Genomic DNA, 14,140 nt, shown 5'->3' on the forward strand with positions numbered 1-14,140 from the left:
AAGAGATATATTATATTTTAAAGTTAGAGGTTTGAATTTTCTATTTAAAGCGTCCCATATTACAAAAAAATAAAAAATAAAAAATAAAATAATAATAATAATATTGTGATTTTAAGTTTATATTTCAACTTATTTTATTTTGATTTTCACACGTAAATAGTAAATACTTATTATAGTTATATACATACATACATACATACATATATATATGTATGTATATATATACATATATACATACATACATACATACATACATATATGTATGTATATATATACATATATACATATAGACATACATACATATACATATACATATACATGTAGATAGATACATACATATACATATACATATACATATACATATACATATATATACACATACATATATATACACATACATATATATACACATACATATATATACACATACATATACATATACATATACATATATAATACACATACATATGCATACATATATATACATACATGCATATGCATACATATATATACATACATATACATATCCATACATATATATATACATGCATATGCATACATACATATACATACAAAATGACCGAAAAAATCCGGGTTCGTCATTTACACCGAACCGCGAAGTTAGGGCTTAATTAGACCTAACTGTTTTACTTTCCCGGCTTTTTCCTTCTTCGAATTCTCTTCTTCGAATTCTCTTCTTCGCTCCCAAAACCCTAGCAGAGCTCACTCACACTCAGTTGAGTTGAAGCTGCTGAAATGCCAGCCCCCGTTTCTGATTCTTCTCCCAGCGGAGCTCTAGTATTGTCCTCTTCGGTGGACCGAGAAGTGGTCTACCCTATCAGGCATGAAGTTAAGCCTCCAATAGCTCGATTATCCATTTCCTGGGCCAGAGGCAACTCCTTCCGTGTTTCCATTTTTAAGCAGCAGTGTGGCGACAATTCTGCAGGTTCTGATGACGGTGAAGTTGGCGGGCAAGTTTTGGAGGTGAAGATCAGAAATGGAGATACGGAAATTAGTGCTGCGGAGTTTCGGAGGATCGCGTACGGTTCAGTCTCCCCATTTGCTCTTCTTCAGAGTCGGAAGAATATGGTTTTGGGCTTGTCGAAGATGTCGATGGGTTTGTCACAGTTTAATCCGGATGGGTAAGCGCTAAAGAATGTGGTGGTAATTAGAAATTTATAATTTAATTTGTTGGATTGTATTATCTGAATGAAAACTCATATTTCTATTAGAAATGTGAATTGGAATTTGAAGGAGTCCTGCTGATTTTCTGGTGTACATCGAATTGGACGCAATGCTTTTTATTATCAAACCTCTTTGATACATGTTGAGTTATTCCTCTACTAATTAGAAGGGACTCGTTTAAAAACAGGTGGGAATACATAGCGGAGTATAGCAAGGACGTGAGTTCAATTCTTGGTAACCCGAAGTCACTTCCTAGCTCGGCTATTGAGGATCCACTGGAAATTTTGAAGGTGAGTTAATGTTTCTGCAGTCGCATATTAATTTTGACTTCTTGTAGCTCTTTCTAGTAATAATGCCTGGAAGTGCTTGGATATCGTTAAGTTTACTGAGGATTGTCACTGTGGACGCGGAGTTACTGTTGCTAAACCATTATTTCTTATGACATAAGTAATCTTGTTATTGATATTTTAAGAATCTCTATAGAGAGTCGAGGAGCCTGCATGTTTGAAAGCTGCTTGGGAGCTGATGGATGTGTTTTATGCAGACAAGCAGTCTCATTGGTGGCTTAATGAACGCCTTGTTGATTGGTTAGCTGTATTGATCTTCCCTTCTTTTTCATTCCTTTCTTTAAGAATTTATCTTGGAAAAGTCCCACTAATGGTAATAATTATCTGTTGATAGTTCATACTTGTCTTGTCATTGCAGGAATATGATAGCGTTCTCTCAACTACACAATCAACTATCCATTCAAAACTTGTCAATTTTCAAAAAGAACTTGACGACTTACAGGTTCCCCACATTTGGTTCCATCATTTTTCGTTCATTCATTTTAGTTACCTATGTGTTTCTTATAGTTTTTAGACTTTTGTTCCCACTTACTAATTTTTGTTACGAGTGAAAGGCCTCCCCCCCAGTTCTCTCATCTCAATACCTAACCAACCTCCTAGGCCATATTAACCTATCAGGCCAAAACAAGCTTTATCTTAGTTCTAGTGTACCTTTTTCTGCTATAGTATTTCTGATTGGTAGTAGTTGTTCTTTGTTATTTTTCTGTGAGAAGGCTTGCTACTCTCTGATTTGTAGCTGGTGAAGGTGAACGCAACATCTTTTCATTGCAAGAAAGTAGAATTGAGAGAATGGTTTTTTATATCATATCTCCTGCCTTAATAGACTTTGTAAATAGTCCTTTTGGTGAAGTTTGCCTTGTATGATTTATTGTTATTGTTTCCTTACCATGCAATTGGATTTGTTACTTGATATTTGCAAATGTTAGCATCCATTGTTCTTTTTGGTCATTGGTGATCATTAACTATGATATTTTTTCTTTTTTTAATTTTTTTTATGTCAAGGTAGTTGAGGATAATCCAAGTTATTGGGATGTCATTTCATCAGCATTAGCAGTTGGTTGGCAAGAGATTGTTGTAAGTGGTTATAGGATATTCACTTAGTGTTCCATTCTTTATACCTATTAACCAGCTTATGACATCACACATCACACAATGATTTAAAAAGTGGTAATGCTGGTTCTGCTTGCAGGTGAAAATGTTGCGCCTACATGGATCTTATCAGCTCGATCAGCTTAGCAATCGGGAGGTTTGTTAGAAATTTTCTGTTGCCCATAAATTGCAAAAGAACCCTAAATATGATGTGTGAACTTTTTGATCTAAGAGTTGCTGTTACATCTTCATATGCATTTTTGTACTATCACAAGAACTTACTATATGATTTTCCTTAAAATAAGAGTTAGCCCATAACACTTTACTGGGGAAGGAACTTATAAAGAATGAAGTTTTTACTGAGCAAACAGTGTAGTGGTTACAAATGTTGGTGAATGGGGTATAGTCCACATAGTCGTAAAAGAAAATGCAAATTAGACATTGAACAATTTGTCTTATGAAAGAAATTCAACGGTAGTAGAAAATTTTGAGGGAGGCTTCCTTGACAAGTGAAACATTCTATGAAGTGGGAGTTAAGATTATGACCATATTTCCTTATAGGAATGTAATTGATGAGTTAAATATGAGAGGAATTTATTAAAAATTTCCTTGTTTGAATGGATTTTTCTGATGGAAAGAGTGTTCCTAAAGATTTTGATATGACATAAATTAAAAAACAAGGAGAGTATATGTTCCTCGGTGATGGATGTACTGATCTCTCGATGTTTAGAATGAGTGGTTTTTGTTCCTTATACAGGTGATGTCAGTTTTCTTGTATTTGTCAGTTGTGTATCTCTAAAATTTATAGTAATGTAGTGGCAATAGAAATGTCTTTTTATAACTTCATCTGATACCTAATGGATGACAGACAGAGAATGGACTGGTAGAGGCAGTGGCTCTTCTAGTTTCAAAAATGCCACGCATGCGCCCTGAGTTGGATTCTGGTAGACTTGGTGAATGCTTCAAAACCAAGCCTGATTTTACGAAGGTATGTTGAATTGAGTTTAAAATTTTGCACATCATGTGAAAAACCTTGATACAAGGTATAGAGGTTGTTCTATAGGCATGACAAAAATGGCGGTTGCAAATAACCATGTTGAATTAAGTTTAAAATTTTGCACATCATGTTGTTCAATAGGCATGGGAAAAATGGCGATCGCAAATAACCAAGTTGGACGGTAGTGCGTTTTGGGTTCACTGTGCTCATGTTCAGACAAGGGAAGGTTTGCGGAATATGCTTCAGATCATTCTAGGAAATGTTGAGAGCCTCAGTGGTGCAAACTGCAACTGGATGGAACTGTATATCTCTCAGCTTTTGTATGTTAGACCATTCACGATGGTAATGTTCACCTGCACGATACAAGAGTTCTACTAATTTTCAGTTGCCCACTTTAGAACAATCTAACAGAGTTTCTGTATCCTGCACATTTCCCTGTAAGAGGCTAATATCTTATTCGGTTTAGTCAGGGTCTAGAAAGCATGTACAACCTGGCAGAAAGATGTATGCAGTTGAAAAAAGCATCTAATACTGATCGCTTGATGAGGCTAATGATTGGAATTCTCGGAGAAAGTACAGAGGTTAGGAATGTGGAATATATGTGTTCTGATTTTCTATTCTTGACTCAAGGGGATTCTCTGTCATGGCTCAGGTTGTTTTAGCGGAGTGTTCAAGAGGATTTGGCCCCTGGTGAGCTACAGTAGCCTTATCTTTGGTGCCTATACCCTTGATATGCATTAATGCATCAGTGTTTAAAGCTTGTTAGTACTGTCTATTGATAGGATGGTTACACATGCCATGGAATTGTTGACGGAAGAGAGTGATCAAGTAGAAGTTCTTCTACATGAGGAGCTCTATGATCTTGGGGGAATTAGCATAGAGGAGCTTCATCGGCTTGTGTATGCCCAAGTTCTCTGTTCACATGCATTTACTTGGCAGGTTTGTGTTTCTGTAATGGACTTTTTTTTTTTTTTTTTTTTTTTTTTTTTTTTTTTTGTGATGGGTTTGTCTAAAAGATTCAAAGAAGGATATCCTGAATAGTTCTAGTTCTATTCATATGTAGATTGTTTATTGAGATGTATGGTTTTACATGGTTCATTTTTCTTATTCAAGTTATGTTCCTTTAGTTGGGGGACAAACATTCACAAAGTTTAAGTAGGTCCCAGGTTAAAAATGAGGAGGGAGAAAGAAGTTCATTCAGGCATTTTTTGCTGTTTGAAGTAGATTCTTGACGACTCGTCTTGTTCAAGCTCTTTGTTTATATATATTTATTTGTACAAGGTGATGAAAATTCTTCCCTCATGACATCAACTAATCCTTATGTTTTTGACACTTTTGTGTCTTAGATAGCTCCAATTTACTTGACATCGTGCGCAAAGCAGGGAATTGGATTTTTAGAAACGTTGTTATACAATCAACCTGTTCAACATAATGGGATGCTACTTAAGGTGATTGATATACGTTTTACTGCAAAATTCTATATTTGTTGGAGCTTCTGGAGTCTCTACTTGATCTGGGTTTATCTTTTGAAGGTGAATTTTAACATGATTTGTTTCTCCTTGTAGAATTTAGAGATATGTCGATTATATGAACTTGACGGTCTTAGTTCGAACATTATGAAGGTATGTTTCAGTTTAATTTATTACTTTTCAATTGCCTACAACTAGGCAAATTTTGTAATGGACACAAGTATTCTAGGAGTTCATGTTTTATTTACATGCACGAACACTCAAAAAAGGAATTCTAATGTTCAGATTGCCGGAGTTTACCACTGGAAGCATGGTAGGAAAGGGTGTGGGGTTTTTTGGCTTCGGAAAGCTAGGGATGAAGTTCGTCTTAACAAGATTGCCCTGCAATTGTTTGATTCAGTTGGAAAGTCCATATCTGATGAAAGTTTCAAGGTAATATAAATCTCTAATTCCAGCATTCCCTAATCTCAAACTAAGAAGCAAACACTTTAGTTTGGCTAGTGTGTTCGTGTATGCACGTGTCGAACACTCCGACACTTCTTAGACACTAATTTAACACTTGTTAGCACAATAGACATGTTAGATACTAGTTGTACAGTGTTAATATAGATTTAATATTTGTTAGACTCATATCAAATACTTGTTACAGAAATACATCGAACTCATTTGTCAAGTGTATAAATACATCAACATAGACTTTGAATTTCCTTCTTGTACCAAAATGATATACATTTGATAAATATACATTTTAATAAATGTGTCTTGCATCCTAGATTTAAAATAAAAATAACGTGACATTATATGTGTCATGTATTTGTATCAATGCTTCTTAGATCACAAGTCAATGTTTTTTGACTTTTGAGAAAAGTGTCTTTTTTTTTTTTTTGTGTGTGTGTGAAGCACTTGTTGTAATAAGCATGTTTGGGAAATAATTATTTAAATGCNTTTTTTTTTTTTTTTTTTTTTTTGAAATTTTCTAACCAACTTTTGATTATAAATTTTTTTTTATAAAGGTGCTTTAATTGGTAAAATCACTCCAAATATTTTAACCAAATGCCATAAATTTTGAGAAAAGCATCTTTAGTCATCTTAAGCACCTTAAAAGGCATGCAAAACACACTCTTAAAACCAGGATGCTTTGAGATTTTTAATTTGGAGAACCCATGTGTTGAATTCCAGCTCTTCCAAAACTGGATTTGTTACATAAATGTCTGGTTATTTTTCATCTCTATGGTATCATATTCTGGCATTGCTCATTAAAATTCCTTTATTGATGTATCACTTGTGAAAAGCGTCCCATATTTGTGCAATCAGTCGCATTCATATTCGCCATTTATCAATTTTGCAGCAATGGGAAGGATTAATCGAATTATTGGGTTCTGAATCTAAGAATACTGGAGGCCTTGAGTTTCTCCACAAGTATGCTTCATTCCCTTGCTTTTCTTTCAATTTATTCTCTCCTATCTAACCTTTGGTGGATGAATAGGTACAGGGATTTCAAAAAATCACTTCATCACGTTCATCATAAGGGGAAAACTACAGGAGTTGTACAGTCTGCAGTAGACTCTCTCATTGCGGTATTACTCAACTTTCCCTTACAAAAGCACATGGCAAGCTTTGATCTGTTTCAAAATCAGTTTCACATTTTTAAAGATTAATTGGGTGATTTATTGAACCTAATGAAACATCAAGCACTTTGAGGCCTTTATTGGTTCTAATTAGAAAAACAATACTGGAGATTTTCCCTATCTAATCCCATTACATTTTATCTGCTATCGATTGGACCTCTTTTAGTGATCAATATTATTTGATTCTGCAGCTTATGAAGAACCCTTCAACACCTCAGCGCTTTTGGCTGCCAATTCTTAATGACTCGGTAATTATATTATATATTTTCGCACGTTGTTGAACTGATATGTAGTTGCAATTATAGAATGACAACTTGACCTCTCTGCAGTTGAAGCTTATTGATTGGCACGAAGGTCCTCTACTAAACGTTGAGCAAACCAACCTTTTGTTGAACAAGCTACAAGAGCTGTCAATGGCAAGGCTGCGACCAGACTTCGTTGAATCTGACTTGTCACCTCTGGCATTGAGCTCCATCAGGTTGGCTCTTGCAAAAAATCTAGGACGTGCTTTTTTGGAGGGGTGAGGATGATGTGGACTAACCGAGCCAATGGTCGATCCGTTCTCCAGATGGTTGCACCTATCTGTCACCATGAACAAAATTATGATGGTATAGTTCCTCTTCGACATGTCGAGATCTTCGCTTCCTTTTTGGACCAATCACTTGAGGTGAACTGTGCATCCATCTCTTGGCTACCGTTGAGGCTTTTATTTGTCTAGTACGGAAGTGTAATCTTGTTATGGGAGAGGTTCATGGGACATGAAGATCATCTAATGCCATATTATGCAACACTTATAGTTGGTCACAGGGTAGTTTATTTATAAATGCTTGTGCATAGAAGGAAAACGTGAAATGAAAAAATGGTCTACTTGGGCTGGGTTTGACTGATCCGATTTGAATTTTGTGTCTAATAGATTATTAATTAATTTAGCATTTTTCTAAAACACCAATTTGCAAAAGAGACTTGATTCAATATCTTTACAACTTATAATAATTTAGCATTTTTTTAAAAACACGAAAAGGATGATTCATTCGACATAAGAGTTCAACTACATTGCATTGTCAGAATCTATGTATATTCGAAAGAGGTTGACCTCTTTGCTTCTCTCACCTTACAATCCTCTTTCGAGGCTCGGCCCCCTTTAGCCCTCTTTCTCCTCGATCCACAGAGACAAAATGGAGGACTCGTGCCACAAAAGAACTGAGCCAAGATTACTAACTAATACTAATAGAATAGATTAGAACATAAAATTAAAGTTTATTGCCTAATAATTTAATCTTATAAACTAGTTTTTTTTTTCTATTTTGAATATGTTAAAAAAAAAATCTATTAGATACAAATTTAGAAATCTAAAATGCGTATTAGATATGTATGGTTAGACGAGATATTGTCCACTTTAAATATAAGCTCTCATGGCTTTCCTTTGAGCTTCCCTAAAATGCCTCATACCAACAGAGAGTGTATTTTTTTATTATAAATCCATAATCATTCCCTAAATGAGTTGATCATCCTTAAACTTCGTTGAAGGGTATATTGGCAAAAAAAAAAAAAAAAAAAAAAAGGACTAATAATATGCTATAAAGAAATAATAAAAAATTTCCATTGCAATAAAGAAATGGGTGCTATATATATATATATATTACACACTAAATACCAGAATAGCGCTCGTGAATAACAATGATAATGATTCTACCTCCTATGGCATCATCGTATACGATTAACAAAATGGGGAACAAAAAAACAGGGGAAAAAATGAATAAAGATATGGCCAAAGGCCCCCAAAACATAGAACCTTGTAAACAAAAGCTGCACTATAAATGATGAGACCTAATATATTCATGTGGAGCAATTGAATTGTGAATAAATATCAATCTAACCTTCTTGCCAATCTTGCTCAGTCCTCTCCCAGTTCTTCTGTAACCCCTTAAACAGTAGTACAAGATGGTACTGTTCCTTTAGAATGCTTTTCCGTTGCCATCTTCTTCATTGGGATCCTGCAGAAGGATCGACATTTCTGGCCAAGCATTAATCTCTGTCATTCACCTTTCTATTACAACTTCTTGGGCAAATTGTAAGTTTTCTTGAGGAACTTTGTAGCTGCATCGTCATTTCGGTAGCAAAGAACGCGTAGAAGAGTGTTTGGTTCAGTTGGATTCCATTGCCCAGATGTTGGAGGTAATGGAAGCCTGGATTTAGCAGAAGATCCGAATGTCTCTACTGTCGTGCGTTTGAACTGCTCTATGATACTTTCTGTATCCATTCTCATAAGAGGAAGGATGCATCTTAATGTGGTTGAGAACTTATCGATCAACTCCGATGGCAAACCATCCCCATTTGCCCAGAATACATCTTTGAGCAATTTGAAATCATCCTCAATTATTTGGGAGTCTTGTCGAGAAAAGGCACGAGAAGGGCCCCCAGCAAGCAAAACTAGTAAGAAACCGTCGAAAGAAGCTTTCATTATGTCAGTAACAATCCTTGTTCGAACTCTTTCATGCACAGTGTCTGAGATGATGAGCAAGTGGTGCTCGAGCTCCTGAAGAAAAGGCGCAATCCTAGAAGATGAGGGCTCCCCTACATACAGAGCATCCCATAAAACATGGCTTAAATCTTGGAAAATGACTTTGTAAGCAACTGCCTCACTGAGTTGCTGAACTCCTTCCACACAAGCAGCAGGTGAGAGTTCGAATTTCTTCCCCAAACCATTAGAAAAATCTTCTACATGAGCAGATTCAGAATTCCTCAGATGAGTGATTATTCTTTTCTCCATGACCTCCAACTCACCTCGAATTTGATGGAATGTGTTTATACGAACACAGATCTGAGGCATCCCAAATGAATTATCCCCATTCAATGTTGCAACCTGGGCATTTTTCCTCTGAGAATTTGGTAATTTTTCTTTCTTCCTCCCAAATCCTTGGAACTTCGATCCGATGGTACATCTAGTCAATGCTGGCATAGTCGGAATATATGTACTTCGTGATCCTAAAGATAAAGAAATAGAGAAGTTTATAACAGAGAATATCAACTTATGGAAGTAAATTAATGTAAGGAGAAGATACCACAGCCAGATCTTGCTTTCGTTATATAGTACTGAAGACATCTATCAAGACCAGCTATCAAATCTGGAAGTAAAGCAGGATGCATCGGTATCGGCAGCTGAAAGTATGCATCCAATATTTCATCTATTATTCGCAGAACCTCAACAGCAGATGGGGCAAATCCTTGATTTTCTTTTGGATTCCATGTCTTGAATCATAGTAAAGAATCAAATTACTCGGTCAATAAGAATAAGATAACAAAATTTATTTTTTAAAAGAAGAAAAGCTAGCACAAGCAAGCACCCAGAAATATAGTAAGACAAACTTCATCCATAGAACAGAAAAAATCAATATAAAGGAAAAAGATTAACATTGTAGCACTTGGAAACCCTTTTAGCAACCAGTCCATAGCCATGCAAGGAATTATGAAGCAAGCCACGTTAAACAGTCATTAACGGAAGCAACTAGTAGGAGTAAGCAAGTCCGATTGCTAAACGCTTTTTGAGAATTAAGACTGTCTTGAACCCACAAATAAGAAAACCAATACCTTCATCATTTCAATTATAACCTAATGCTAGACCGTGTATGAGGGAGGATCCAAGAAAATGAAAATAGCAAAGCATCACTTAGTAATATATTTCAATTTGAGAAACAAGCTGCTGCAGCTATTGACATGTCATAAACAAGTAAATCATAAAATAGAGTAAGTGAGAGGAGATAAAGCTATGGAAGTATGGCAGTAACGGAATGATGAGAAAAGGAAATCCCTCGACGTGATATCAGCATGCAACTTATTTCGTAAAGTGCCTTTGACAGGGAAAATAACAACATACTATAATAAGACATGCAAATTATAGGACACACCTCTTGTTGCAAATTTCGGTCCACCCATTCCTTCATTCTGTCCAATCTTGTTTTCATCCACGATTTAACGAGATTGGCAATTGCAGAATCAGCCTCATAAGGAGGCATCTCACGAATTATTGCCTTGCCACCATCATCACTGTCCACTGAATCTTCTACTGCTATTTGCACAAGATTTTTCTCTAGCTTATCAGCAGCTCTAAGCACTTGTATAGCATCTGGTGTTAACTCTCCAATACCCGAGACGAATTGCTTCAATTCATTTCCATAACAAGCATGAAGGGTGGCCACTGCCACTCCTGCGGAAAATGGATGCCACTTTTTTAGTATCGGACTGAAAATGTCCTTCTCATTGACTGCAAGATCACCAACATCCTTTGCAAGAATGGCAAGGAGGGGAAGAGAATTTGGCAGGTTTTTTGATGCTCTCCTGCTTGAATCTGCCTTCTCCATTTTCTGCTTGATAAAAAAAAAAATCAAAATTCAACAGATTTGACATGAGAAAGTTGGCCATAATAAAAGGATGCTGCAGGCTTCCGATAGATAAACTAAATCTTTAAAATAGATGGAATCAGTGTTTTTTAAATCATAGGATGTCCTTAAGGTGAAATGGATCTAGAGCTCAAGCACGAGGTGGGGAAAATTTGTGGGGTTTCGGGAGGTAAGACATAATATAGAAAACATAATGAATATTTAGTATATGAAAAAAAAGATTATGAAGCATGGACAGATAAAAAAATAGAGGGTTTGATCTTAGAGATTGTATGCATAAATTGACACTCCATTTTTCTTTCTTAGTAATAAAAATTTAAAAAGGATGCACGGCATGCACCACAGTGCCAAAAGGCAAACCTAGCCGTGCACTCTATAGAGGATGAGGCAAGGTGCCCTGGTGCTTCACATGCCCTAAAACTATGGACACTATAAAGGTCGTCCAACTTGATAAAATGAATCAGCAATCAGAAAAGAGAAGAAAGATCTCCGTCTCTCTGTATTAATTTTGAGCAATTTCCATGTCAGAAAAGTATTTTGCAATGAATGTTTGATACCTACACCAGATAACATCAGCCTCTTCTCATCCTTGATTATTGTATAATGAAAGGTCAATTCTACTGTCACAAAGGTCATCGATACAACATTGGATGACAGTAATAACGTATTATGTATCTCATCACTTATAACTTTAAAGAGAATGTTAGAGCAGGTAATGACTTGCCTGAGCAAAAGCAGTTCGCAGAGATGATCTAATGTAAGTGTCAATCCTGCTGCGTGCAACATCAACCTCGCCTTTCCTCCTCCTACGATACTCATTTGATACATCTTCAACTAAAATTCGAGCTGCTGATACCCCCAAAGATACAATACCTTGCATGGTTTCAATATTCCCAGAATCAAACGTATCATGATAAGCAAGAAGCCTCTTCTCTGCCCAACCCAGAATTGAGCTCAATGTAGAACTCAAAACCTTGGCATACTCGGAATCTTTTGAGGTCTTTGCATCTTTAGCAACTTCTGCTAGCTGACTTTCAGCACCATAAAGCAAATCCAGTTCAGCTTGACCAGTAGCAACAAAACGGTGAAATAAAACCCAGGTAAAACAAAGGTTATGCAACATTTGGTTCAACCCAAGAATTCCCCAAGTCTTCTTAATATGCTCCATGAGCTCATCAATTTCTTCAATAATCGACGTCTCATAGTGTGCATCAAAGCAGGCCTCGAGGAGAATCTCATAAAGTCGGAGATTCAGTGGCATCCCATCTGCCCAGTGGCATACCTCGTTTAGTGATCCATCCAATGTTCTGGAAGCAAGAGACATCGCAGCATTACGAAGAACTTGCATAGGCTCATTATTTTTTCCAGTTTCTATGGGCCTATCTAATGCTGCATGAATTATTTGTTTTAGCCGCTGTCCTGTAGCGTTCGACTTATCAACGGGGATTTTAGGATGCAAGAGGAGACCGGCTTCTAAAACTTTCAAAGTTCGTTTTTGCCAAGCTTCATACTCTTGATGATCTGTAAAATCTGTAGCCTTGAGCTGCTGCAATAGTTCTAGAGGAACTACAACTGACTCAATTCTTCTTCCAACCTGTAAAAGTTCAACAACATATAGATCAGAAATGGACAAAAATTAAGTATGCATTCCAATGAAACACATCATGCTTCAAATTGGATGAAGATGCTGTTTTCAATTATTGCAAGAGCTAAAATCGTGATAATTCACAAATTTCGAGGTAATTCAGCAACACCGATCCAGCATTTTAGTATCAATTTTCAACGTGTAAATCATCATCATCGCCACTTACATTGGGTCTGCCATGCTGAATCGTATTTTAGCATGACGCAAAAGATAAAAAAATTGGAAGAGCTACACGAAATTCAGCATCGCAATCACAAAAAATGGAACAAAAAGGAATAAGAAAAAGATTGAGAAAACAATGGACTCCTCCAATACCAGCATACCTTACGTCCAGCCAAAAAAACTGAAAAAATATGGACAAGATGATCAAAACTAATCGAATTTGACATGAAACAAGAAAATTGGACAAAAACCTGGCCAGCAGAAATTCTAAGGAGCGCTCTTCGGACTCTGGAATCGACAGTCTCAGAAACCCCCATTTGGATCCTCATCAACTCGCCAACAGTCAAAGGCCGCCGAGACTTTCCCTGACTGGAGCCAGAGCCAGGACTCTTTTTAGAACCAGAACCTGGAGATTTGAGGCCCAATGCCTTCTTAACCTTGGAGGCAGCGGTGGAAGTGAGAGATCGCTGCAATCCAGGGGAGCTCGGAGAGTGTTGATGATTAAGAGACTCTGCATGCTGGTTGGCTGAAGACGCATACGTAAGATGCTTACCAGAAGAGGTCCGACAAACGGCGACGAAGATCTCGAAAGCGGTAAGGCGGAGATCGGAATCGGTGAGTTGAGAAGCAAGTTGGCCAAATGGAGAAGGAAGATCAGCAGCGGCAATGACAGGACGGACGGGAATAGTTGACGGCGGCGGAGATGGCGGCGGTGGAGTGGACTCCCTCTTCGAATTGCCCAGAGTGAGGTCTCTGAAGAGGTGAGCCATGGAGGAGAGCGAGAGAGAGAGAGAGAGAGAGCGCGTCGAGAGTAGAGAGAGATGGACTAAAAAGTAAAAGAGCGGGTATCAATTTTAATTTTTCTTTAATTTTCTTTTAATATTAAAAAATATCAATAAACTTTAAAAAAAAACATATATTATTTATTAAAATTACAATATTATCCTTACTTGAATTTTTTTTAAAATATATAATAAATCATAAACTTTTAATATAATATTTATTAAGTCTTTTAGTTAGTATATAATAAAATGTAAATATCAGTTTTAAAAAATTAAAAATTTCAATTTATTATGGTTTAGAGTTATTTTAGTTTGATTTTATTTAAAATTAATTAAAAATATATATAACAATAAATTAATTTTTTTTATTGCTATTTATAATACTATAAAAATCCCTCTTATTATGTATTTAATTAGAAAATTTATGTATAATTTACGT

The 14,140-nt window shown here is 36.2% G+C and overlaps 2 protein-coding genes across 2 annotated transcripts; one reads left to right on the forward strand and one right to left on the reverse strand.

The window, feature by feature from the left end:
- The first annotated feature begins 618 nt into the window (after nt 1–618).
- LOC111454690 (nuclear pore complex protein NUP85) lies at nt 619–7,604 on the forward strand. Its single transcript, XM_023096191.1, has 18 exons — nt 619–1,142; nt 1,373–1,475; nt 1,669–1,779; nt 1,891–1,974; nt 2,535–2,606; nt 2,722–2,778; nt 3,490–3,609; nt 3,760–3,960; nt 4,089–4,199; nt 4,271–4,308; nt 4,401–4,557; nt 4,965–5,066; nt 5,184–5,240; nt 5,373–5,519; nt 6,436–6,506; nt 6,574–6,664; nt 6,907–6,963; nt 7,045–7,604. Exons 1-18 carry the CDS (start codon nt 757–759, stop codon nt 7,237–7,239), a joined length of 2,160 nt encoding a protein of 719 aa, XP_022951959.1. The 5' UTR covers nt 619–756; the 3' UTR covers nt 7,240–7,604.
- A 697-nt stretch (nt 7,605–8,301) lies between these two features.
- Nucleotides 8,302–13,689, reverse strand: LOC111454689. The gene is made up of 5 exons (XM_023096190.1): nt 13,171–13,689; nt 11,837–12,706; nt 10,621–11,076; nt 9,778–9,964; nt 8,302–9,700 (listed from the first exon to the last, which is right to left on the reverse strand). Exons 1-5 carry the CDS (start codon nt 13,687–13,689, stop codon nt 8,766–8,768), a joined length of 2,967 nt encoding a protein of 988 aa, XP_022951958.1. The 3' UTR covers nt 8,302–8,765.
- Between the last annotated feature and the right edge of the window lie 451 nt (nt 13,690–14,140).

The sequence above is a fragment of the Cucurbita moschata genome, unplaced genomic scaffold, assembly GCF_002738365.1.
Source record: "Cucurbita moschata cultivar Rifu unplaced genomic scaffold, Cmos_1.0 Cmo_Scf00016, whole genome shotgun sequence".
Taxonomy (NCBI): domain Eukaryota; kingdom Viridiplantae; phylum Streptophyta; class Magnoliopsida; order Cucurbitales; family Cucurbitaceae; genus Cucurbita; species Cucurbita moschata.